We start from the raw sequence: 26,447 nt of genomic DNA, 5'->3' as shown, positions 1-26,447 counted from the left end.
CTCAAAGATGAGAGAGGGAAAAAGAACAAGGCAGAAATCTATTTATTTATTTCAAATGGAAAATTCTCATTCAGTCCAACATTCAAATCCATACAGAGATAATCTAAACAGAGTAAAGTAGCACCGCCAGGGAAAAATTAAAGTATGGAAATACAGCATTACAAAGTACAGGAAATTCAAAACATAACATAAAAAAAAAAAAAAAAATCTAAAGCACTTTATACTCTCCAAGTTATGTAAATGTTAATGTTTGTACCTTTTCTGTGAAAGAATGGGGCGAACATTTGCATGAACAAAAACCAATACCATGACTTGACAGGTTAATCTGATGTAAATTCTGGTCATCTATTCATGCCATTTAGCTCATAGCCAATTAAACCGAGACTACAGGAGACCAACAGTGATGGTTACTGACAGACCATTTTCCAATGTTTACATAGCAAACACACTGTTCTCTCAAATGAGAGACTGCACATTGAGAATGAAAGATCTCTAGTTAAAGTGTAGCTGGGAAAACAGGGGTGGGCCTATAACACAAGTTTGATAGCAACACCATAAAAGACAACATTAAAGGGCCTCATTAGAAGAAACGCAAATTGGTGCAAAATGTACTTACATGACATACATAGCACTGAATATTAGAAGACATACAGTAGAATGCATATTTCAATGCAAACGGGAAGTAAAAAAAAGAAAAGAAAAGGAGATTAAGAGAGATTGCTCCTATAACACACTTAAAATACAAACAACAATTCCATCTACAAACAGGAAACGGACTCAGGATGCAGCTCAACACACCAGGGGCACTCAGTAGCATGACGCAAGAGGACAGTGTGAGAACACACACATGGCTAGAGCTCAGCAGAGGGAACCACAACCAGGATCTTTCTTTCTTTCTTTTTTGCTTAGTGTATTGTAATGGTTATTTTGTCAGTATGCTGGTTTCATATCAGTACAGAACTAGCATGTCAATAAATGAGTAAGACACCAAAACGGTGGTTATGTCTGTAAAACTAACACTGTAATAACAATTGGTTTCTCAATTCTAATGTTGACGGATTCAACTATCATCTACTTGACAGTGACACATTGAGGGAGGCCGATAGAGTATTTTAGTGCGGATCATCTCGTATTGACAGTATTAACAGTTCAGAAAACCATAAATATTGAGATTATCTTTGAATAGGAGTTCAATAGGAATAGGAATCCACATTTCAGGAACATTAAAACAATGTCTGCATAATCAAAAGACTTGGAATAAAAACACAATGTAAAAAAAAAAAAAAAATCAATTTATGACATACCATTTTAAATAAATCCCAAGTTAAAACAACAGGCCAATATGGTTACCCAAAAACAATATTTCAGGCTAAAATGGAAGACAATAAAAGATTCGGTTTAACATCCAATAAGGATTAAGCTTTTTTTTCCTTTCCATCTTAAAAATAAATCACCAATATGGTGAAAAATGCAAACATCTTAATCTATATCTTACAATCTATCATCTATATTGTCAGTGAACTGGTTCACAATGAATTTGAGACCCCTGCAGTTCAGACAATTTAGGTAGAAACCTAAATGATTTTATGTATTTGCTATCTAATAAATAAAAACCTAATCAAGTCTAGAGCCAATGCAAAAGTCAGCTATTGATATACATCTCTATAAGTCTCTATGCCAACAGCTGCTCATGTTTGTTCATTTATATAATTGGTTTTTTAATTTTAATGCTGTTCCACTTGCAAAATCCTTAAAAAAACAACAGAAATTATAATTTGTAAAATCACATTAAGCTTGTATAAGTCTGCTCACATTGGAAGACAGATGAAAATGGGTTGTGAGAAATAACTTCCATTTTTATAGTTTACACCAATTCAAGTTCATGAAAAAAAAACAAAAAAAACAAAAACAAAAAAAAAAACACCAACTAAGGTTTAAGACAGAAGCCCAAATAATATTATGAGACAGTATCAAATGTCAGTATTGTCCTCTTTGGAATACTCTTCCGCTAGCTGCTCATAGGAGTGATCATAGTCCGACCCATCTGTGGTGAATACAGAGGTCTCAGATTCTGAGCCCTGTTCCTCTCTGCAATCTGTCTCATCTGAAGCTGAGAATTTAGGCATAAAGTCATTATCATCATCCTCCAGGTTGTTGTTTAGCAAATTCTCCTCATCAATGAAGGTGATGTTAGCACTGGGAAACATGAGGATCTGGTTAACTTTGGAGTCCCACGTGATCCGGCCATTACTGCAGCCTGCAGGTTCAAGACCTTCCTGGTTCTCTCCTGCCTCCTTGTCCAACTGATTCTCATACATTCTCATACAGTCTAGGTCAGTGTCTGTCCCTCCTCCCCCATGTATTTCATTCATGAGAAGACATTCCTCTTTGTTAAGAAGGTAACCCTTGGATTTTGAGAGGGCTACAGCAACTCTGTCACTGAAGCTATAGCGGCGCTTCTGTCGAGGGGAGCGGTCTAGACTGAGGATGGAATTTCCTTTTACTGAAAGAGAATCACTGCAGCTCTTCGAGCGGTTTGGTGCTTTATTTTTGCTACCAGTGATGAAGCTGACACGTTGATCTTCTCCCTTCTCGACACCTATCTGCTTGATTGAGTCATTGTAATCTTCTTTTTTCTTGGACAGGAAGCTGAAGATGTTGACTTCATTAGGGGTTGGTGGCAGGTGTAGAGTCTTGTGACTTTTTTTGATGCACTGTAACTCATCCAGAGAAAGTTTGCGCCTTTTACGGCGCTTCTTTAGAGCTTTGTGTGCCTCCACAACCATGCGCACCTTCCAGTTGAAGAAAAGAGAGAGCCATGCCAGACCAAGATATATCCACACCTCCACAAAGTAGCGATATAGTGTAGGGTAGTCAGCATTGGGATCAACACCTAAAAATACAGATAAAGAGAAAAAAGTTTGCAAAATGATATCACAATCACAAAAAAACATTGAAGTGATTTCCTTAATGTTGGAATTTTGATATGTGACCCGTGCTGGCAAAACGAAAAGGAATGCACACGGGCAAATTAAAAGCTACAGGACCAATTTTGGTCCTAAAAATTAGTTCATTAAGCCGTCCTCTAGCGATCCCAATGCTCTAAAAAGCTATTAAACATCTAAAAGTATCTTTTTTGAACGTTTTCTGAGAGGAATACCTTTCCTTTGTCCATGAAAAATTCATTTTTTCTCTGCTCGCTTCTTGACGACTGGCACTCTCAGCACAAGTTTGGCATCGTTTTAAAGTGCAGCATGCCAACTTTGTGAATATTCATAACAAATTCTCAATGGCATGAGTCTGAACTAATGAAATGTGATTTTCAAACTCATGCTGATGTAAACAAAGCGATCTTACTTGCGCGCCGACTGACACATTAGAAGTGTGCACACAAAGGGATACTCGGACAGCGCATGATCCTGATATGATACACATATACACAATTACAGTTTTTCAAAATATCTGCCTTGGCGAGTATTCACGCAAACTATATCTGTTATGTCTTAAGTGAAAGTTTGGTTAGCTGTTGGGGAAAAACATATGTGTATCATGTGATTTTAAGGTATGATTGCTAGGTGATTTTGTTTTGGAACCTTCAGTAAACTTTAACTCGATTTTTCTCAAAACTTTTCTCAACACTTTGCTGACTCTATCGACTTCAAACAGGTGTAACTCAGTCATTTTTATGATTCCAACAAATCATACATCATTTTGAAGTTTTTTTAATGAATACAACAATACATATATTTTTTTTTTTTGTTGAAAATGTGCTCATTCCGACTCATTTTGCCAACAGGGATCATATTTTTTTTTTTACCAATTCCAAACCACAACGATCTTATCTTAATAACTACAACTCATTTAGTATTTAACCATTTATAAGTGCCAAATAATTGTAAAGGAAGGCTAGAAGTGAAAAATGCCTTATATTCAGGTGTACATAATCAAGCAGGTTTTCTTTTACAGGTAAAATGGGCCATATATAGAGAGAGAGAGAGAGAGAGAGAGAGAGAGAGAGAGAGAGAGAGAGAGAGAGAGAGAGAGAGAGAGAGAGAGAGAGAGAGAGAGAGAGAGAGAGAGAGAGAGAGAGAGAGAGAGAGAGAGAGAGAGAGAGAGAGAGAGAGAGAGAGAGAGAGAGAGAGAGAGAGAGAGAGAGAGAGAGAGAGAGAGAGAGAGAGAGAGAGAGAGAGAGAGAGAGAGAGAGAGAGAGAGAGAGAGAGAGAGAGAGAGAGAGAGAGAGAGAGAGAGAGAGAGAGAGAGAGAGAGAGAGAGAGAGAGAGAGAGAGAGAGAGAGAGAGAGAGAGAGAGAGAGAGAGAGAGAGAGAGAGAGAGAGAGAAAATAATATGGCTATTTGTGCATATCTCAAGAACTATAGAATTAAAGTTTCTCAGGACAAACTTTGATGTTGGCTTGACAAACGCTTTTCTGAAAGTTTACATTTACATTTATTCATTAAGCAGACGCTTTTATCCAAAGCGACTTACAAATGAGAACAACAGAAGCAGTTAAACATGCTGCTAACGTGTTTTAACAGATTGCTAACATGTTTCTAGCATTACTTAACATGTTGCTACATATATAGTAAATTAGTTTTTCTAACATTTCTAATTTATGTTGAAACTTGATTGAAGATATTGGACTCTTCTTCACAGGCACATCATCTGAATCGTAACGGTCAGCTGTTACTGTACGCTGAGGTAAACATTTTTTATTTTGTTTGATTACTTATATCTTTAAATTGTAATTTTTACACATTTAATGTAAAATGTAATTTTAGAGTTGAAACGTTTTATATTTTAAAGCATTTAAGAATTTTCTGATTCATAAGTTTGTAACATTGTCATGTTTGCGCACCAGTCCATGCCGCAGCAGGTAAACGATGAGGTATATGTTCGAACTGTTTTAGTTAAGTAAATTGTCAACTTCAACAAACTTATTACTTTATAACTTTCATATTTTTTAAACTGTATGACAATAAGGTAATTTTCGGCTGGAAATGAGTCTAAAAGCAGTTATACATGCCTTTCTCATATGCTCTTGCTCACGTGCAAGGCTGTGAGATTGCTTAATATTAGTATTTGCTTATATGCAAAGTTATTATGGAGATCTTTTAAAAAAAGTAATATCATGACTTTATCATGAATGACCCATGATTTTCTTTTTAGATTTAGGGAAGAACTCCGCAACAGAGACACATCACAGAGCATTGAATGGTAGGGGATTTTCCTGTATGTAACAGTGATTCAAGTTTTCTACCTTTGTATCTAAACAGATGGGGTTTGTAAATACATGGATGTTTTAGGTTTTACATCATAAACATTTTATGAATTACATGTAAAATCAAAACATGACAAAGTCATTGGACTTCTTACAAAATGCCATGATAAGTCAGAAAATTGTGTGCCAATATTATGCCACAAATGTAGTGGATTGAGCTTAACTTTAATTGAACCTGGAATGACACTGTTATACCAGATGTGATACTTTGAAATGGGTCCGACTGTTATTGAACTGTACTATTTTTATTGCAGGTTTTCTGGAAGCTCCAGTTGAAGGCATCAAGAACAGCTGTTGGCCTAAAAGTGTCAGCCTGGACAGACGTCTATTCCAGTCCTACAACACACCAACCTCTCTGCTTTTGCTGACTACTACCATGTTCTTTTAAGGTATTACTGGAACAAAACAACTGAGCACCTGAGACAGTGGAATTTATGGTTGTAGAGAATACCACATGTATTAGTAGATTTGAAGTCACAGAGAATTTTTTTAGGAGTTGCAAAGATCCACAAAAATAGTATCTTTCTCTCTCCCACAAATACAACACAACAGTTACTCGAATTAAATTCTTAATGGCAGACGCAAAAAATCTATTTTATGAATCACAAATTATCTAACCCATAGACTTTTTTTTTTGCTACAGTTGCTGCAGTGAATATGGTGCAAAACATTCACACACCCGTTTCAAAAATGTTAAGCAATGGAAAAATTTTGCGCATCCCCAAATCAGTATGTAACTTTATGCAATGAAAGTTGTGCACATCATCTCAACTCAGCTCAAATTTTATTTATAAAACACTTTCAAAACTATAAGAATGGACCAAACTAAGTGATGTACATAAATTGCGTTGAACTCTAAAATTATTACAAACATAAAAGAACAAATCATAATCAAGTCATCCATCATATAGCAAATCACTCACATTTATCAGACCTAATCAAGCGCCAAAAGCGAAATAAGTCAGTCAGTTAGATCACTTTTGAAAGTGTCCATACTTGAGGATTTTATAGAGAAGGGCAGTTCATTCCAAAGTGCAGGAGCTGCAACAGTAAAGGTGTGATCTCAAATACGCCTCAAATGCGATCATGGGACAGTTAAACATATACACTGAGAGGAACAGAAAAGTATGCTCAGCTTAAATTTTATTTATAAAACACTTTCAAAACTATATATCTTTTATAGACTTTGGAGCCTGATCATGCAGTGCTTTGTAAACAAACATTAACACCTTGCATTTTGTATTATACAGGTAACCAACGAAGAAATATCACCAGGTGTTATATACCTTTTCCTGGTATTAGTTAAACTCAGTCTTATCCTCGTTTAGTTGTAGGATGTAATCACTTGCAAACCACCCCTTCACCCCAGTCAAACACTTATGAAAATTACCAAAGGTTATACAGTCATCAAACTCTAAAAGGAAAGTACAATTGCGTATAAATAATTTTATATTTTCTAAAAATTGACCCCCAGGGGCAGCATATATAAAGAGAACAGTTGGGAGCCCCCAAGAGATAGTTACTGATGCAGAAACATCGTTTCCAATCTTAACTGAGCATGTCCTGTCCTGCAGATAAGAGGAGAACCATTTAAGCGCCACACCCTTGATACCTACATAATCTCTAAGGCTTTCTATTAAAAAAAATTATCTATGGAATCACAGGCTGCGTTCAAATCTAACAACATTAAAGCAACACCTTTCCCGGACAAATACAAAATATCATTAACAACCTTCAATAAAGCTGACTCTGTGGTGTTTAGTCCTTAATCCAGACTGAAAAAATATCCATAGCATTATTTACAGTAAAAAACAAAAAAAACAAAACTTGAACATTGTTTATTAACGTCTTTAAGATTTTATTCATAAAAGGAAGTTTTGAAATAGGCCTGAAGTTTTTAAAATCCTGTGGATCCAGGATCGTCTTCTGTAAACTGGTTCAACAATGGCATTCTTCCCATATGATGGCACAGTGCCATAAAATAAAAGGTTATTAATAATCGATAAAATACTAGGACTAATAATGTCAACGACCCCCTTAAGTAGTCACGAAGAAAGAACTTCATAAAGTGAGGTAGTCGGCTTTAAAAGCAATATATCTTTCAACTGAGCTAAGGAAATGAATTCAAATTTACTCAAGCAATGTGAAGGATTCATTGCTTCAACTACAACATTCCCTACTGGCGAAATATTCAACCTTATAAGATCAACTGTGTTAATGAAAAACTTTTAAAAACCTCAAAGTCCTTGGACAGGGAAGAGAAAATGTTACTACTGTAGATGGACTAATTACCTTATATGGTTGCAATTTGCAAACAATGCCTTTGGGTTATTTACATTTTGTGGTATAATTTGCAAAAAAATATGAAAATCTAGCAGCTTTAACATAATTTTACAAATTTTGAATTCATACGCTTTGTCTAAACCCTAGTGATGGGTAAGTTTAGGGGCAGGGTCAGGGGTAGGTAATTTATGCAGATTCATACGAATTGGGCAACTCGTAAAATATGTACGATTTAGCAAAAATCATATGAATTTGTACGAGTGAGGTCGAAAATTTGTGTTGTATCTGGGAGGCCTAGGGCAGGTCAATCTTCATTAATCTTCATTGAAACTTTCAACATGCAACAACTTGCACTTAATCATATTAAAAATTGCAGCCAGACCTCCACCTCGACGAGTAGTCGTCAAGGTACTTAAAACATTACACCTAGGGGGTAAGAGTTCAGCAAGAGAGCTCAAATCAGCACCAAGTCTCAGTAGTAGAAAGAAAAGTCCAATCCATGTGTTACATAAAAGCCATTTAAAATAAATGTTTTGTTAACAACTGAACTTGCATTTATCAAGGCCATATGCACTGTAGTTGACTCAAGCTGATAAGATGAAATGACACTTAGCTCTATTGACCCAATTCGTCTCACAGAACAGAGATTTGAGTGAACCACTCCATGTTTGGTCCCTCTCAACATTGTCCGAGACAATGGTGACAGGTAAAATGGGTATCGGATAGGAAAGCCATGACTCCGTCGCTGATCTTACTCCACTGGACAGGTTCCTCAGTTTCTTAAGTTTCACCCAGCACATCTGCCTCGTATCCTATGTTGTCTTCTCTTCCAGCACACGCACCCAGATATACGTGACAAACTTTCATCAGCACGGTACAAACATGCACGTCTTTTCTGCAAACAACTTCATATTCAAATCGCGGCTCCATACTGTATGTCCATTGCTGGGGGTCGAATACTAATAACAAGAAAATTTTCTGTGTTACTTCATATTTACGGATACACGTGTGGCTGTTCTCTACGATTACAAATTGACCAGTCACAGGTGCTCAGTTGTTTTGCTCCAATAACACCTTCATATTTTGCATATCCGAATTGGATGTATACAAATATAACAAAGGGACATAACTGAATATTGCAAGAGCAAAGATCTTTACTTCATAAAGAAAAGCTATTTATCTGCTATATTTCTCTGTCCTTTATGTTAAAAGGTAAGAAGAAGGTAAGTGTCTACTGTGAGAGGTATAGTTAAAAAACACACTTTTCTTTTGTTGTGGGACACAAAAGGAGAGAGAGCATTCAATCTCAATCATCAATTTGTTTAATATAAAAAGATGCAATGATAGTTAATGGTGACCAAAACTATCAGTCTCTTAATGTTCTACCGTGCATTTCCTTTTGTGTTCCACTGAAAATAAAGTCATATATTTTTGGTACAAAATATCAGTGTGTATACTTGGGTTATATTCTTGAGTCAACTATTTCTTTTAATTTGTAACTTAGAGACTAGTTATATTAGCGTTTAAATTATTTTGTACATCTACTGAATGCATGAATGTGAATGCCTTAATATTTAGCCATTTAATCTTAAGATTTATATAAAGATTTATTATATAAGATGACCATTTTTTTCAGATGTATTTTCCAACAAACAAACATTGTCTTATATTCAGAACAATATGGTAATTTATCTTAACACTGTTCTTTGTCATTCTAAATTCAAAATAACCAATTCATTTCTTAATATCAATTTCTGATAATCTCAGGTTGCCATGGTCACTGGTTGACACAGGAGGCCATGACTTCACATTGCATGGCCACGACATAAGGATGTTGTTACCACAACAAAATCATCTTGTGGCCATGACTTAACACGTTCTCAAGAGTTACTACTGTATGCCGTGGCCACGACAAATCTAGGTGAACCGAACATGTCCCTTCCTGGTCACCGTATTCATTTTTTTACCTCTGTAGGGGCAATTTTTATAACTACCTTGTATCTGTGTTGTTTTTGTCAAATATTTAATCAGTTAATCCAATCAATCAGAATACTAGTCTTTTACCAATTAAATTTTGATAAACCTCAACAATGTATGCATGCATGTATATACACACATATACAAATATATACACACACTACAGGGCCGTTGAATGCTTGAATCTGATTGGTTGACGAACGTTCTAAGGCGTGCATTATTTTCAGGGAAACGCACGGCTAAAGTAGTTCCAGGCAGGTCTTGACCGCATTACAGTTCCATATCACTTCACGTAGTTAACGGTAATAACGGAAAATAGGATACAATTCATAACAAGAAAAAACATTTAGCCCCATGCGCTTGATCTGCAATTTTCAATGTCTAGCTTCACAATCAATGGAAACATGCATTTTAATAAATAAAGTATATAGTCCTATATAATCAATAGAAAATTAAACTGAATATAGGCTAAATAAATGGATAGTCCTGCAGCATGGATTTTTATTGCAGATAATTTAACAAATAAATAATTATTGATAGGCCAACTTGATAAAAGGGCTTTGTGTTTCATTTATTTGGCTAGTCTACTGTCATCTGTCAATAATAGAAAAAAAGAATATACAAATTAATTAAAACGAATTGATTTTATAAATAAAAAATAATATTGACGCACATGCTTTTCTGTCTCATTATTGCAACATCTCTCTCTAATAACTGCAATAAGCCGGGGACACACTTTAAGGCCGGTTATGAATGTAATTTGATACTTATGACTGATCATGCCCGCGTGTTCAGCGCGTTCAGTCTGTGTTCAAAGTCGGTGTTTAAAATCTGCTGCAGTCGATAAAAACAGTCAGAGAATGTGTCAGCTAGTCGTGTGTCCACAGCATTAGTCTGCTATCAGTGGCTCAAACCTCCGTTACGAACTCTAAAATGACGTTTTGGAATTAGCAACGGAGGCATGGTATTATAGGCCTATGCGTAAGAAATTAGTCCTACATACAAGAGCGTTTTAATGACAACAACTTTACAAATGTCTTGAAATACATAATGAACAATGTTTCGAGGTGTGGTCACTGTAGTATAAGCAGAATAATTGACTTCAGGCCATTGAATTATTAGAAAAATAATGCACACCCGAGGTGGTAATGCGGTCACGACGCGAAGTGGAGTCGTCAGTTATTCCTTACATATATGTGTGCATGGATGCATGCATGCATACATACATACATACATAACAACTGGATCTCACTACAGCAAGGGGTTCTTAACCCTTGCTAGCATGTTTCTAGATAGATAGATAGAGCCAACTTAACTATTAACTAGAGCCACCTATTAATTTTCTCAAGTGATCTATGATAACAAGCAGTTTTAACAACAAAGACACCCACCTGCTACAAGATCACCGAAACCAATAGTTGTCAAAGTGACAAAAGAAAAATACAAGCCCTCGATATAGGTCCAGCCTTCTTGAGACATGAATACAAATGGAGGAATCAGCAAATGGACCAGCACACCCCATAACAGAAAGACAGCTGTGCAGGTGAACTGTGTTTTCCGCTTTGAGAAGCCAAAAACAAAACAAAACAAAAAAACACAAAAATAGATTTTCAGTTAGAAGTTAGAAGTTCTCATAGCTATTTTTGTTATAGTTTATATTTATTATAGTGATAATCATTTTTACAATACAATGCCTGTGTGTGTTTGCTCCTTACCAATGTTACTCCTTTCTTAGTAAGATATTGCCCAAGGTGTTTAGCTCTTCCACCAAAAAACTTTCCAAGTTCACTGATCCAGGTGAAACACAGCGGCACTCCAAAAAGACCATAAAATATACAGAAAACCCTCCCTGGAGGTGTTTTTGGCGCAATATTTCCATAACCTGCAGAAATAAAAAAAAATTTGGGTGAAAATGGATAGCAGTTTATAGTAAATGCCATTCATCTAATTTTTTGATGTTCAATTTACACAGTCTGAAAACGTTTTATTTTTGAGTATTAAGCAAAAAAACAACATTTTTGTCTAAAAATAAAAATCAATGTTTCCTTAAATGCTTGCTTAAATGGTCCAAATCCTTACCTATAGTTGTGATAACTGTAGCTGCAAAGATGACGGCATTGGGCCAGTTCCAGTTGTTGAAGGCTTTGTCCCCTGTGATGGTGACGCCTTGTCCTGCAGCTTCAGACACCACCTATTTAAAAATGAAACAAACTGATGAAAACAGCCACACATTCAATCTGAACACAGTATGACATCAGGAGAGGTTATTTTCTAGAGAAGCATGTGGATATGTTTTGTCTGAGACCAGAGCTTACATCCTCTCATGCAAATGATATTATCAGCAGCCCCCTGAGAATGCTGATGAGCCTGCCATCTCTAGGACATGAGTGGGCCATACCTCAAATATATGTTTCTCGACGATGGATCTGAGCCCAGATCAGGCAAAGAAATCAAAGAGGTATAGTGAACAAGGCTTAATACATCCCTTAATCACAGATAAAATAATCTGTTGAGTGCAATTATTATACAGAAAAATGCTCACTTAAACAAGAGTTCTCTCTCTCTCCTCTGAGACCTCTCATGTAAAATTAGAGAATAAACATTTATACAGCTTTGATCTGACAACTTAGTAGGTTTGCTTGTTGCATGTCCTTGTTTGTTCTTAGCAATAACAAGACATGCTTCTGCTGCCACACAGATAGATAAGATCCTCTAAAGCAATGTGTCAGAAAAATTCTTATTCACAATATTTCAAACAAGCCTGCTCTGTTTTTAAATGTGGGCGACATTTCTGGCAGTACCTCAGTCCTCATTTGGATATCTCTGTAGAATGTGCTATATCTTACACCGGATGTAAGCGGTGCGACATGATGCATCAAAAGCCAATAGAGCCCATTATAACTATCGATTTTGTCTACACTGGATGAATTGTAGACAATAAACTGATGCCCCGTTTGCTACTGAACAAATGCTTTTTTAAAAGTTAGCTTTTTTTCCAGTGCAGACAGCCTCAAGCTGCCATGCTCGAAGCTTTTAAATATATAAAAACTGTATGCAGTCGAGGGGGGCACATTAACTTGATTCACAAATGTGTCTAGAAAAGCATTAATCTCTTCCAACATTTACAGTGAGGGATCATTTTGTGAGAGCTCTTGAGTTCATAATATCAACACTATAGACAGAGAATCTCCCTGTAAACACGAATCAATGTCATGTAGAGTGTCATGTAGAGATGCGGTCTCATCTGACAATGCTACATCCATGCCACTCTTTTCATTACATAATTTGCAGATCAAATATTTTCATGGCCCATCACCTCCCCTGTCAAACAAGCACATTCTCCACTGTTATCAGCAGGTACACAGCTAAAGCCACTGCGCAAGGACAATGTCTCTGCCTCCACACCCAACTCGCCTCACCAGCCAACAGAAACCAAAAGTCAACACTTAAATCATGCAGGGTAAAGATGAAATGGAAAACAAAAGTATACTTTGTTTCTACTGAAAAATGTCATTGAGCTTTTCAGTTGAAAAAGTATTTTATTAATCAAGTCGCAGGCCGGCACTGACAAGTTCCTGTTCGCAATAACGTTTCTGTGTGTGTGTCTGTGTTGTATGTGTGTGCATTTGTACGGGAGAGTGGGAGAAAGAGAGTGTGCTTTCAATAGAATTATAAAAGGTAATATAGTTGGAAAAACTTAGAATTAGTTTGGATGAAGTGGATGAAAGTGAGGTGGGAGCTGTCTCCTTTTTTCCCCTTTAGGATTAGTCCTGAACATAATGCGAAGCTGTTGGTGGTTGGACCAGAGAAGAGAGGGAGCTCTCTGCCTCTTTGATTGCACTTGACTGACGGTTGTTGTGCTGTGTGTTAGATGGTGATTTTGGTGATCTCTGGAAGCCACTTTTGATACAGTTTGCTCTATGTGAAAACATCAGAGTCCCATGGATCCTATCTGTATACATTCATAATTATTTGAGAAGCCGTAGGGGGTGAGTGCCTTTTTTTGTAGGCCAAAAGGCCATCACTTTTTCTCATTAGATTAGATAAGGAGTTAGATAAGGAGATAATAACTTGGTTAGATAAGGAGATAGGGTATGTCATTGTACGTTTTGTTTCTTTTATTTGATTGGTAGGGAAGTATTTTTTTGTGGGAAAGTCATTTTCTGTTTGTTTATTGTTTTGGCATTAACTCACCCCAGAAGATTTTGCTTCCAAACTTTTTCTGTTGCTGTGTCTTTTTTTTTTTTTTTACAAGAAATTGTTTTGTTAAAATAAAAAAAAAATAATCACAATAAAAATGAAATTTTTGTAATTATTGTTTTGTCATTTATGTTACACCCTGACCTAAACCAGGGACCATAACAGTTTTCAAAGGTGAAGCATGCTCAGTGACACTGTAAATCCCATGGCCAGAATTTTGTGTTCATGTGGGACATTAGAGAATCGCTAACTGGTCCAGAAAATGTCACTTTGTAAATAAATCATGCAATCAGTAGGCGTACACTGAATTCAAGCCTACAGAATTCCACAGAAAAGCACAGCAGACTTTGTGACCTTTCCGACCCAACGAGTTGTACCCGTTGCATATATTTCATTCAATTCAGCAGATTTTCTTCCAAAACCAGCACAAAACAATGCATAGATTCCATGTGGGCCTATCACATGTTGTGCTGTCCTTCATTTTGAACAGATGACTTAAGATGTTACGAGCTAGCCTGAGTATAAAGCATGAAATGCTATTCTAATGTGCTGAACAATTTATTTAAATTAGGAAAGGAGTTCACACAAGCCCCTAGCTAAACATTCAGGTCATTTGAAAGTAAACGATAATCCATGGTTAAATCTGCATTAAAAAACATGAAGGAAAATAATATTTGGATCTTTGCCTTTTACATCATACAAGGTGTTAAAAGTATTTATGCTCTAACACAGTGGTTCCCAAACTTTTTTTCCAGGAGACCCCCATTTTCACATTCAAAATCCTTAACGACCCTCAAAGACACAAAAATCTGTTAAGTTTTTATTAAAAATTCAACAACAGCAGAAACACTAAAATAATATTATTAACAACTACGGCCGGATTTGACTTACAACAATTATCTACAAACATGTATTACATGTTTAAATAAAGTACTGACCAAAATGTTTTATAAAAATGATAAACCTAATATTCCAGCCTGGGACACCCATTGAATTCAGGTGTTCCAATCACTTCCATGGCCACAGTTGTATAAAATCAAGCACCTAGGCATGCAGACTGCTTCTACAAACATTTGTGAAAAAATGGGTGGCTCTGAGGAGCTCAGTGAATTAGGGATGTTAACCGATGACCGTTTAACCGATGGTTGACCGTATCAACGTTAACCGATCAAAGTTTTCGGTAGTCGGTAAAAAAAAAAAAAAGTGATCTCTAAATTAGGCTATTATAGACAGTGGACTAAACTAGAGCCCGACCGATAAAGGATTTTTAAGGCTGATACCGATACAAATATTTGGTGATTTAAAAATCCGATATTCCGATATATATATATTTTAAAAAAATTCAGAAACGCCGCGTAACAAAACATGAACAGTTCTGATAAATATAATATATAAAAATACAAACTTAAGATATGAAAACAACCTTTGAACAAAAAAAAAAATCAACTATTATTATTAATATTGACAGTAATAATTAAAAAAAATCAATGATGATGATATTATTATCATCATCATTTGTATTATTATTAAACAAGACAAAGGTCATTCCGTGTGTGTGTGTGTGTGTGTGTGTGTTCATGGGTTCAAAGCAAGAACTGATAAGATTGTAAATGTGTACCTTGAAATGCAATGTAAGTCGCTTTTGATAAAAGCGTCTGTCAAATGTCCGTTTGCATTTTGATTATTTCAAGAACCGTTCATCCAATCGACTTCACAAGGGAGTGTAGTGTCGCATTTGGTGCAATAGCACGTTCAGAATTAATGAACTTTTAGTAAACTACAGAACAGCGCGAGCAGGAAGCGGCGCACCTCACGCCGGCAGGGCTTAAGCTCCGAGAACGGACACTGCAGTGATATAAAACGCACACGTCTGTTAAATTAAGCAATACTTTTAAGGTAGTCTAATATTTTTCTGACTAACAAATTACTGACACAGTAAAGGGTAGATTTAAATAAAGAGAAACGAAATTTAAATAAAGAAAAACGAAATTTAAATAAAGGAAAACGAAATTTAAATAAAGAAAAACGAAATTTAAATAAAGAAAAAACGAAATTTAAATAAAGAAAAACGAAATTTAAAAACGAGATTAATTTAGATTGATAATAAGGGGTAAAAAGGCTAATACATTTTGTTTCTACTATTATTCTATTTTCCACAATGTCAAAGCAACGCAGCTTAACCCAAAACACAAGCTCAGGCATGCACTTCGGTCCATACAAACTCCGCTGTTCTGCGCTCTAGCCAGAGAACAGTCCAGTTGCTGGAACACAGCGTCGGTTCTATTTCTAGCATGCACGCGTTTTCCGCGTGGCTCGAGCCGCATCTGAGACGCGTGTCTCACACAGGCAGTGTGCAAACTCCAACCTGTTAACATGGGAGCCGAAATAAAAACGGACACGCCACGCAGCTGAGACGCTCACGCCAGCAGCCAGTGTGTCGCCGGCCTTATTCAAGCGCGAATGAGAACCATTTCGTGGGAGATCCCAGGTGTGCAAAAAAAAAAACGAATATTCCAATGTCAAATTTTCAAATCGAATACCAACCCACCGAACGAATATTCGGGTCCAGCCCTAGCTGCTTTTATTTTATTTTTTAAATATTCATTTATCGGCCATTATAAATGCCGATACCGATAGTTTGGAAAATGCCTAATATCGGCCGATAATATCGGCCCGCCGATATATCGGTCGGGCTCTAGACTAAACGCTACTACAGTTAGCCATCTCATTCCAAGATCTTTTTGTGTGAAGTGAACAAATCCCTCACACTCAATTTTTCATAACTCGCCTGTTTGTACTTAATAAACCAATAAAAACATTTGGCGCGAGGTCACAGCGTTTGGGTTCGCGCGCTCACAAGGTTTGTGAAAAGTAAAGGCTACAGGCTTAAACACTCGAGGTTAGAGCCAGGGCAGACGACAGGATGAAGCGTGCAAAGAAAAGTAGTGTGTGGGACCATTTCACCAAAAAGAATGACAACTTGTGTGATACAGTGCTTGAATAAAGTAGTAGCACATCATTTATGATGTAAGGTGATGATGATCATCATCTTTCTTTATTATTGTTAGCACTACCTCAAACTAAAGCGGCGTCTCTTCGGAGCTCTCATTTTCTTAAATGTGCCGCGGCAATGTTTCAAATGAGCTTCTAACGCTAGACAAACACCTTTATTTTCAACGTGATCACCTTGTACCCAAACCATTTCGAAACTAAGGAGCCATTTGTCCTCCGATTACATACAAGCTCCTCAGTGCCGCGTTTGCGGGACTCATGTTTCGCGCTGTAGGGGATTTTAAAAAAAGTGACGTGAGCAGGAGGCAGAGCGGCAGAGAGATGCGACAGAGTTGCGAAATTGCAGGCGCGGCTCTAAATAGCTGTTATTTCAAATAGCGTAGCATATTAATTTAAACTAATCGGTTAACCTGTTTCAACTGGCTAATGAGGCTCGGTGGTCGGTCAAGAAAATTCAGTTTTCGCCATCCCTACAGTGAATTCAAGTGTGGTACCGTGATATTTGAAGTCCATTCGTGAAATTTACTCACTACTAAATATTCCATGGTCAAATGTTAGTGGTATAATAACAAAGTGGAAGCAATTAGGAACAGCAGCAACTTGGCCACCAAGTGGTAAGCCACGTAAAACCACAGAGTGGGGTCAGTGCATGCTGAGTCAAGTCAAGTCAAGTCAAGTTTATTTATATAGCGCTTTTCACAACACAGGTTGTATCAAAGCAGCTTCACAGTAATAAATTAGAACAATACATCAATGTTTGTTTCTAGTGGAACGTCTACGTTTGGTAATGCTGATCAATAGTATCGTTGATTGATTAATTAAATTAAATATCCCCAAATATCCCCAACTGAGCAAGCCAAAGGCAACAGTGGCAAGGAACCGAAAAACTCCATCAGGTGACCTAATGGAGAAAAAAAAACCTTGGGAGAACCCGGGCTCAGTCGGGGGCCAGTTCTCCTCTGGCGTTTATATGCTAGAGGTCGGATTTAACTGTAAGATTAAAAGTATTATATGAATGCCTGGCTGAAGAGATGCGTCTTTAATCTAGTTTTAAACTGGGAGAGCGAGTCTGAGCAACGAACAGTATCCGGAAGACTATTCCAGAGTTTTGGTGCTAAATGTGAAAATGCTCTCCCTCCTTTGGTGGACCTAGATATCCTAGGTATGACCAAAAGCCTCGAATTTAGTGACCTTAAAGAGCGCGATGGATTATAGGGCGATAGAAGATCCGTTAAATAGACTGGAGCTAAGCCGTTTAGGGCTTTATAAGTCAGTAGCAATACCTTGTAATTAATACGGGACTTTATAGGTAACCAATGTAGGGATGATAAAATCGGTGTTATATGATCATATTTTCTTGATCTAGTTAGAACTCTAGCGGCGGCATTTTGGACTAACTGTAGCTTGTTTATTGAGGATGCAGGACAACCGGCTAATAACGCATTACAGTAATCTAGTCTCGAGGTCATGAATGCATGAACTAACTTTTCTGCATCAGAAACAGATAGCATATTACGTAGCTTAGCAATGTTTCTAAGGTGGAAAAAGGCTGTTCTTGTAACATATGAAATATGATTTTCAAAAGACAGGTTGCAGTCTAATATAACACCCAGGTCTTTTACTGTAGAGGATGAAGTAACAGGACATCCTACTATGTTAAAGTTGTATTGTGAGAGGTTTTGTGGGTGGTTTTTTGAACCGATAAGTAGTACCTCTGCCTGAGGCGCAAGTTGCCAACTTTCTGCAGAGTCAATAGCTACAGACCTCCAAACTTCGTGTGGCCTTCAGATTAGCTCAAGAACAGTACATAGAGAGCTTCATGGAATGAGTTTCCATGGCCAAGCAGCTGCATCCAAGCCTTAAATCACCAAGTGCAATGCAAAGCGTGGGATGCAGTGGTGTAAAGGTGGTTTCTAGGTGGTTTCTAATGGACTCCAGAGCAGTGGAGACGAGTTCTCTTGAGTGACGAATCACGCTTCTCTGTCTGACAATCCGATGTACAGGTCTGGGTTTGGCGTTTGCCAGGAGAACGGTACTTGCCTGATTGCATTGTGCCAAGTGTAAAGTTTGGTGGAGGGGGTATTATGGTGTGGAGTTGTTTTTCAGGGGTTGGGCTTGGCCCCTTAGTTCCAGTGAAAGGAACTCTTAATGCTTCAGCATACCAAGACATTTTGGACAATTTCATGCTCCCAACTTTGTGGGAACAGTTTGGGGATGGCCCCCTCCTGTTCCAACATGACTGCGCACCAGTGCACAAAGCAAGGTCAATAAAGACATGGATGAGCGAGTTTGGTGAGGAGAAACTTGACTGGCCTGCACAGAGTCCTGACCTCAACCCGATAGAACACCTTTGGGATGAATTAGAGCGGACACTGCAAGCCAGGCCTTCTCGTCCAATATCAGTGCCTGACCTCACAAATGCGCTTCTGGTCAAAAATTCCCATAAACACACTCCTAAACCTTGTGGAAAGCCTTCCCAGAGGAGTTAAAGCTGTTATAGCTGCAAAGGATGGGCCAACTCCATATTAAACCCTACGGATTAAGAATGGGATGTCATTAAAGTTCATGTGCATGTAAAAGACGTCCCAAAACTTTGCAATATAGTATATCACCTAGAAAGTGCACAAAGACTGCTCGCTTTATAATTCACTAAAAAGCTGTCACCTCAATTCATCGCAATCTCATAATGTTCCGCTATAATCAATGCTTCATGCTGACTGCACAATGAATCTTACATAGTACATACCCTACATAATTTCTACACTTTGTTTGTTAGAAGTTAACATAAGAGGACAAAAACCCTGGCGTTCTGAGCTGTGAGTGGATTCTAATTTAAACCTGTCTTATTGGCCATTGCGTTCAAGAAATCAACTGATATTTTTGTGATGTTTAATGTGTATTATATGGTTCTAAATTGTTGGATTGTGGAAAATATTCCAATTTCTAATTTCCTTTGTCTCTTGAAGGTGACATAAAACTTGCTATGTAAAAAATATTGCCTTGACTCTTAACCCATGTATTGTTAATTTCCTCTTAAGTGACCTCAACGTCCGGGTTAGCAGTAGCATGAGCCATCAGGCAAGTGTTATTTAAATAAACTCCTGATGTACTTATAAACTTTCCAATGCCTCTTTTTATGAGTACAGAACCTATTTGTACTACTGTAGTAGTTTGGTACTATTCTGGGCATTATTAGTGGGGTAAATTACGAGATAGATCCTTGGATCCATTAGCGCCTGCACTAAGCCATTCGGCTGATATCTTGAAATAAGCTCTAGCTTTAATATTGTTCGACCAAGGGAAAAAAGGCTTCTGGGGGGTGTTTGGCCCGGGGTCATGGTGCAAAGGACCCTAGGTTGATTTTACTCTGAACCATCCCTTTAATGTTTTGAATGTGAAAAGATTCTTGTGGGGAAAAGGAGGGCAACCTCTTCTTTTTGATTATTGTTTCAGATATAAGCATCAAGATATTTGTCTGAAATGTGTAATCTCCTGGAAAAAGACGATCTGGTCGTTTGAAGGACGAGAATGAAGTAGAACCAGTGGAGCCAGGGTATTTTCTCAAGAAAAAGAACAGAATACAGAGATTTCCAGACCTGCAAGATCCAGAACTCCAGCCCTAAAAGACCTAGAAACCCTGAGACCCACCATGGGATGGATGGAACTTATGAAGAGGCACAGACTCGGACAACACCAGTGACTGCTTCTTCTAGAAGGACTTGGTCCAAGTGGAAAAGAATGGACAATGAGAAGAGAAACAAGAGGAGATTTCAGAAACCATTTCAGAGGCTACGGACAGCAGTCTTTCCACATAGAGGGAAAACAAGTGGATAAAGGATGTCCACATGACAAAATGAAAAACCACACACGCACATTATATTGTCTATTGATTGTTGATTGTTTGAGTTATCAAAACCAAACAATATGCTAACATCACTGATACACATTGTGAGAGCCCAACAAGGCCTTGAAGACAGACAAGATTTTTTGCAAACCAAATTCATGACGGAGACTTAGATATAGCCTGTTCTGGTTTAATTTGTAATGTAACCTTTAAAACGGCTGTATGTGTATGTATCTTTCTTATTATTTGCCAATGCATTATGTTATGTGTTCTGTTTAAACGTCGAATTGCAGATAACTTAATGATCACTTTAGGACACTCCTACTGGCTGTGATGGTTCTTGAATGTCTTCTCACCCACACCCAAGAAAATGTTTGTATATCATATTGCCAAATTTTAGAAGAGTCTCTTTGACAATTCTATCCAATTGGATGGAGCTGTAAGCAGTGTGCATGAGGTGTCGACCCAAAGACGGGTAAGATTCTCCAGTGGCCAGAGGGGACAACCTAAGCCAGGGCTGTACCACCACTGGGCACCTGCCCGATAGAGAAGGGAGGTGTAATCTGTGAGAAGGGAGTGAATGTGATGCTTCTTTTGGGCTAAGAGCATCAGAGAGGGGGCTGTAAGAAATTGTAGTCTGCCTCAACCCAAATTCCACTCCAAAATATATTTTAGAATGAGCTCATCCCCAAAATGGCTTAGTTATCATAGAGATGAAAGACAGTCAAGTTATATTGTTTCTTCACCATTTGGGTTGATCACATCCTATAGAAGTCAATTGTAGAATGGGACTGGGTGTGGGACACAGAGAACCTTCTCAGACAATGGGGTGTCACAACTTTAACATACAGACCACAGCTGTTGCGACAAGAGCAACTTCATTTACATTAAGAACAGGATAAAAGGTTTAAGATTTGACACCGGTGAACCTAAGATGCTTTGTGTACCTTGCCACTGCTATGCTGTAATAAACTTCATCTTCATCAAGATCTACATAATTTTTTCTTACACCTCCAACAATTTAACAGGTCATGAACTTGCCAAAGTGGCACTGCGGTGCCTCGTGCTACAATGGATGCTTCAATACCATAAAGCATCATCACGAATTATAAACAATATGGATGTACTGACTACTTATAAAACCTAAGCATTTTTATGTATTTACAGCTATAGAACTAAAATATTTTCGAATCCTTTATATTGGTAGTTCCCAACCTGGGGTCTGCAACACATTTAGGGAGGCATCAGATTTTGCAAGGGGTGGGAACTTTGTTGTGTTCTTAACATGTTTTGTTCTTAAAAATGGATGCAAAAAAAAAAAAACCCTTTACATTAAAAGTTTCTAGGAATGCTCCAAATGATCGATCAGAGGTATAATACTAGGTAGACTGGGTAAACCCAGCTCGATTTGATTTCGCCCTGCAGCTCAGGCTGGAAACCTGTACAATTCTTCTATCCTGCTTCCGTAACAAATTTGCTGGGACCAATCACAAACTGGCTTATCCACCTGGTGTGCTATTGGCGGGTTTAATCCAATTCCTTTTAACCTCTCGATGATGCTAAATGGCTTCTGTTTTTTTTTTTTGCACAACCTGCAAAAATTGCTCGATGCCATTGCTGCTTCTGCAAACCGCTGATCAAAGCTCCAAACCAACACGTTTGTTGACACGTTTCCTGCCTGGAGTTTTCGCTGCAAAGTACATCACCTGGATTGTTGGTCTGATTGGTTGAAGGACTATCCAATTGCGTACAAGTCATTTGATCTATACAGAGAAGACTCCCCAGACTAGTTTAATGTTCAATATTAAAAGATTGAGATTGGTCTGGTGATAGCCAGACTACCTACTAGGCTTTTTATTTACAAAATAAAATTTTACATTTTTACATTTTAACTACAACATGCCCTAAATATTGAACGGCAATGTTCAGATTTTTATTATTGTTTGGAAACACTTTACTCTAAGGCTCCATTAGTTAACATTAACTAACAATAAAAATACTTCAAATGCATTTATTATTATTATTTATTAATGTTTCAACATTTAATAACATATTATTAAAATCAAAATCTGAGCTAACACAAACTAATAATGATCAGTTGTATTTTTTAACCAACGTTAACAAACAATAATAACGTCTGTAACAAATGTAGATATTGCTCTTTGTTAATGTTGATGCATTAACTAACAATAACTAATGAGACTTTATTGTAAAGTGATAACTATTATTCTTAAAGTGAAACCTTTTTTTACTTTATACATTTTTAGTGTATTACTTTATTGTATTTAAATGTTCAGTTCTTTTTGTTATGAGAAAACAGTTATTAATCCTGTTGTAGTATCACAACACTTTTTTGCAACTTATTTTAATATCGTAATACTGTATACAGTGATAAAAGCTTCAGCAATTATCGCAACATGAAATTTGATACCATCACGTCTATCTACAGCCGTCTAGTGGCTGTAGTTGAAATTTCATGTTATTTTAATTTTAAAATAGTTTTCCAGTAGATGGCAGCAATTTCCCACTAAACCATGGCATACTGTCCATGTTTTCTCCACGAATGAAAGTTAGAAATGTGGATCTTTTGTGAAGTGAATTTTGCACAAGTTGTTTTATAAAAACCTATTAGAAAATATTTTTAAATTATATAATTTCAAAAAATAGATATATAATAAATCCCCGCAAAAACTGCACAAACATAGAGTAAAAACATTATAAAGTGAGTGATATTGCACTTGTTTAAAACATTTTTTTTACTGGCACCAGAAGTCATACGGAACAGAATGATGTTATAATATCAAATAAACTAAATTACCCAACTGCTTAAAATAAATGTAAATGAAAACAACCTCATTGATCATAATAGAAGAATCAATTGATTAATTTGACGTATTAAATATTCATAGCTTCATATTTGTAAACATTTTGTATGTTGGTAAAGTGTAAATAATTTATGTTTTAGATGCTGTCAATACATTTGAGTGCTTATAGAAACTTAAGTAAATATATGTGGGATTGAACCACATTATAAGCAAAGTACATACTCAAAGTACATATAAGTACATACTTATGTAATCACAACACAGCCCTCTTCAATTACTACTAAATTACTAACTATTACTACCTAAAAAGAGTAGCACAGACTCCAACACTCAATTAAACTTCTACTGCTTGTTTACAGATTGTTCTGTAGCGTTTATCATTTTCAAAATAAATTCCACACCATCAATTTCAAAACTTAATTCTGCTTTGGAAAATTGTTTTTGTGTGTCAGGAAATGATAACGAAAACAATAAATAGTTTTTGCTTACTCATCAGCTTGTGAAAGTACTTATCAGTTTATGCTGTAAATGATACACTCCTAGTCGTATTGAGCTTCGGTAAAATGGTCAAATATAGAACACTCAAGCATGCGACATTAATAAACGACTTTAAGACAAGATCAATTCCCCCTCTTGAACTTTTACTTAAGCAAATTAGCAAAAGCAGCACAGTTATGTTGCTCTAAATGTCCTTAAACAGGTTATCAAGCTAATCTTTAACCAATTACTTTATTTTCTTTCCAATTAAATGTCTATGAAAAAACAACAGGCGAATTCACACCTACACAGCAATGTGAATTACATCTACAAAATGAATATACATGCATTCATCATGCCAACCTCTTTATCAACCTGAACATCCTGTAATGATTGAGGAGGGAAAGTTCACAGCTTCAAATGGATGGATCTTTCCGCATATATGAACAGGCTTTTCCAGAGGTGATCTTAATCAAATATAACATTCTCACTTCTGCAACGCTGCATTTTCATTGCACACTTGGCTTACAGATTCATAAAAGGATGACAGTACAGTCAAGAATGCTGTTAACCCCGAGGGCAGATGAAACATAATTATTTAGCAAACAGGTATTTTACAGATGGACAATTTCAGTGTTATGAATTATTACACAGTTCTAAGGTAATGGCTGAGACTATACACTTTATAGAAAATGTGAATTTAAAAGCACAACTCATTAACAACAAAACCTATAAAGAATAAAAATATTAAAAGAAAAGCCAAAACCTGAGTTTGACATTTGCATGGGATTGCCAAGATTTCATATTAGTGGCAGTTATAACTCCCTCATTTTCTTCCCTGGATTTATTTGGACTTTGATCTTCATTTAACAAATCATAAAACCAGAGAAAGTTTCCATTATGGTTCTTTATTTTAAAAAATGTCAAATGCTTTAAACCAGTGCGACTCAGCATACACCACAAATTATACTCATCCTTCTCAAATGCAGCAATATGTCCCCCAATTGTCTACTTTTAATAAATGGTTCAAACATGAGGCTTGTTGCTTCTAAAATTTTAAAACCACAAACAACTACTATGAAAAACGAAATATAAAACAGGCTAATGTAGGAATCCAGTAAGCCTATAATCATGTCTGGAACTTCGTAAAAACTATGTGGCTTATTTAATATTCATTGTTGTGAGTTATACATTTAGAATGTGCTGCTGCTGTAAACACACTGGTTGTGTTTTAAAGTAATTTGGCAGACAGCTACCTCAGCTGACAGACAGCCCAAAATGTCCTACAAGACACAGTGAATGCTCCTCTCACTGAAAGTCTTTCACCCTACTCTGTCCCTCATGATTTGAAAGAAAAGAGGACAAAGAGAACTGAAAGTGAATGTGACCACAGCTTGGATAGGGTCATTCCCACTGGGGGCAACATATACCCAATCCACTCAAATGTCAGTTCCTTTGGGGGATGGGGCAGGAAAACATACAACTTGTTTCTACATGTCTTTTTTTTTTCAGTCCTAAAATATTTTAATTCAGGTTGACATTTAAAATCAGTTCTTATTGCCACTAGTCGAATGATTTTATTACCATAATCATCAAACATTAACATCACAAAAATGGTAAGGATGGCTCTGTTCCCTAAACAGTAGCCTATGCATGTACATTGATGTTTCTCAAAAGCCCATGAGAGCTTCCTCAGTTATATTAAATGCAAAATATTTTGTTTTCACATTACTAAAAGGTAAGTGGATAAAATATTTGTTGAAGACACATTTTTTGATAGATTATATAAATCTAATTGGTTAAAAGAGCAGGTGCAATAAACAGTTGAGCATAGAACTATACCAATGCACACACTACCCATATGTGTACACTTTACTCATAAATTTCTTCCTCCATACTATACCTCATGCTTTACAGATTTCTCACAGAAGGCTACAACCAGAGTTAAATTTATTAATACAATTGGAATGCATTTAGCTTTCTGTTTCCTACGTTCCAATGTGACGAGTTACAACAAGTAATTTTGCACATTTGTTAAAATTAACGTAACTCAAACTGGTACACCTACCTCTAGAATGTAGTCCAGATTAGCCTTTGTCAGACATGGGAACTGTTTCAATATTTTCTCCTTTTCGGCTTTATACGCTTTCACTGCAATCTCCCAGTTCGGTTCTTCGATGACTTGGAATATTGCTGCCCCAATGGACAAATAGAAAATGATAGCTGAAGTCAAAAGGGGACCCTTATCCACCATAATGAATGAACTCAAGTTAGGCGAAGTGACTTTAAATTTTTTTTACATAAACAGCGCCCACATTCTTCAAATTATTTAATTCACTGCGAGCTCAAACTTGTCCTTGCAGATTCCTTAATGAAGAGAAAAGGTGCGTTTCGGAGTGAAGTCGCCGGGAGAGTTTGCAGTCCACGTGCGCCGCTCGCACAGCTAATGTAGAGCTCTGATGAAACTCTTAGTTCAACACACCATGACAAAAGGAAGTTGGCCAAGATCCACCCACTATACGCTAGTCCTCCCTCTCTTTCATCACATTTA

The 26,447-nt window shown here is 36.9% G+C and overlaps 1 protein-coding gene across 1 annotated transcript; it reads right to left on the bottom strand.

Annotated features, from left to right (window-relative positions):
* On the bottom strand, positions 1-26,429 carry kcnk5a (potassium channel, subfamily K, member 5a). The gene is made up of 5 exons (XM_081347257.1): positions 25,965-26,429; positions 11,618-11,729; positions 11,254-11,420; positions 10,930-11,098; positions 1-2,893 (listed from the first exon to the last, which is right to left on the bottom strand). The coding sequence occupies exons 1-5, from the start codon at positions 26,148-26,150 to the stop codon at positions 1,971-1,973; spliced, it is 1,557 nt and encodes a 518-aa protein (XP_081203383.1). The 5' UTR covers positions 26,151-26,429; the 3' UTR covers positions 1-1,970.
* Between the last annotated feature and the right edge of the window lie 18 nt (positions 26,430-26,447).

This window comes from Scardinius erythrophthalmus (assembly GCF_964197995.2).
Source record: "Scardinius erythrophthalmus genome assembly, chromosome: 19".
Classification (NCBI taxonomy): Eukaryota; Metazoa; Chordata; class Actinopteri; order Cypriniformes; family Leuciscidae; genus Scardinius; species Scardinius erythrophthalmus.
The sequence above is the reverse complement of the archived record's forward strand: the minus strand, read 5'-3'. Positions and strand labels throughout refer to the sequence as shown.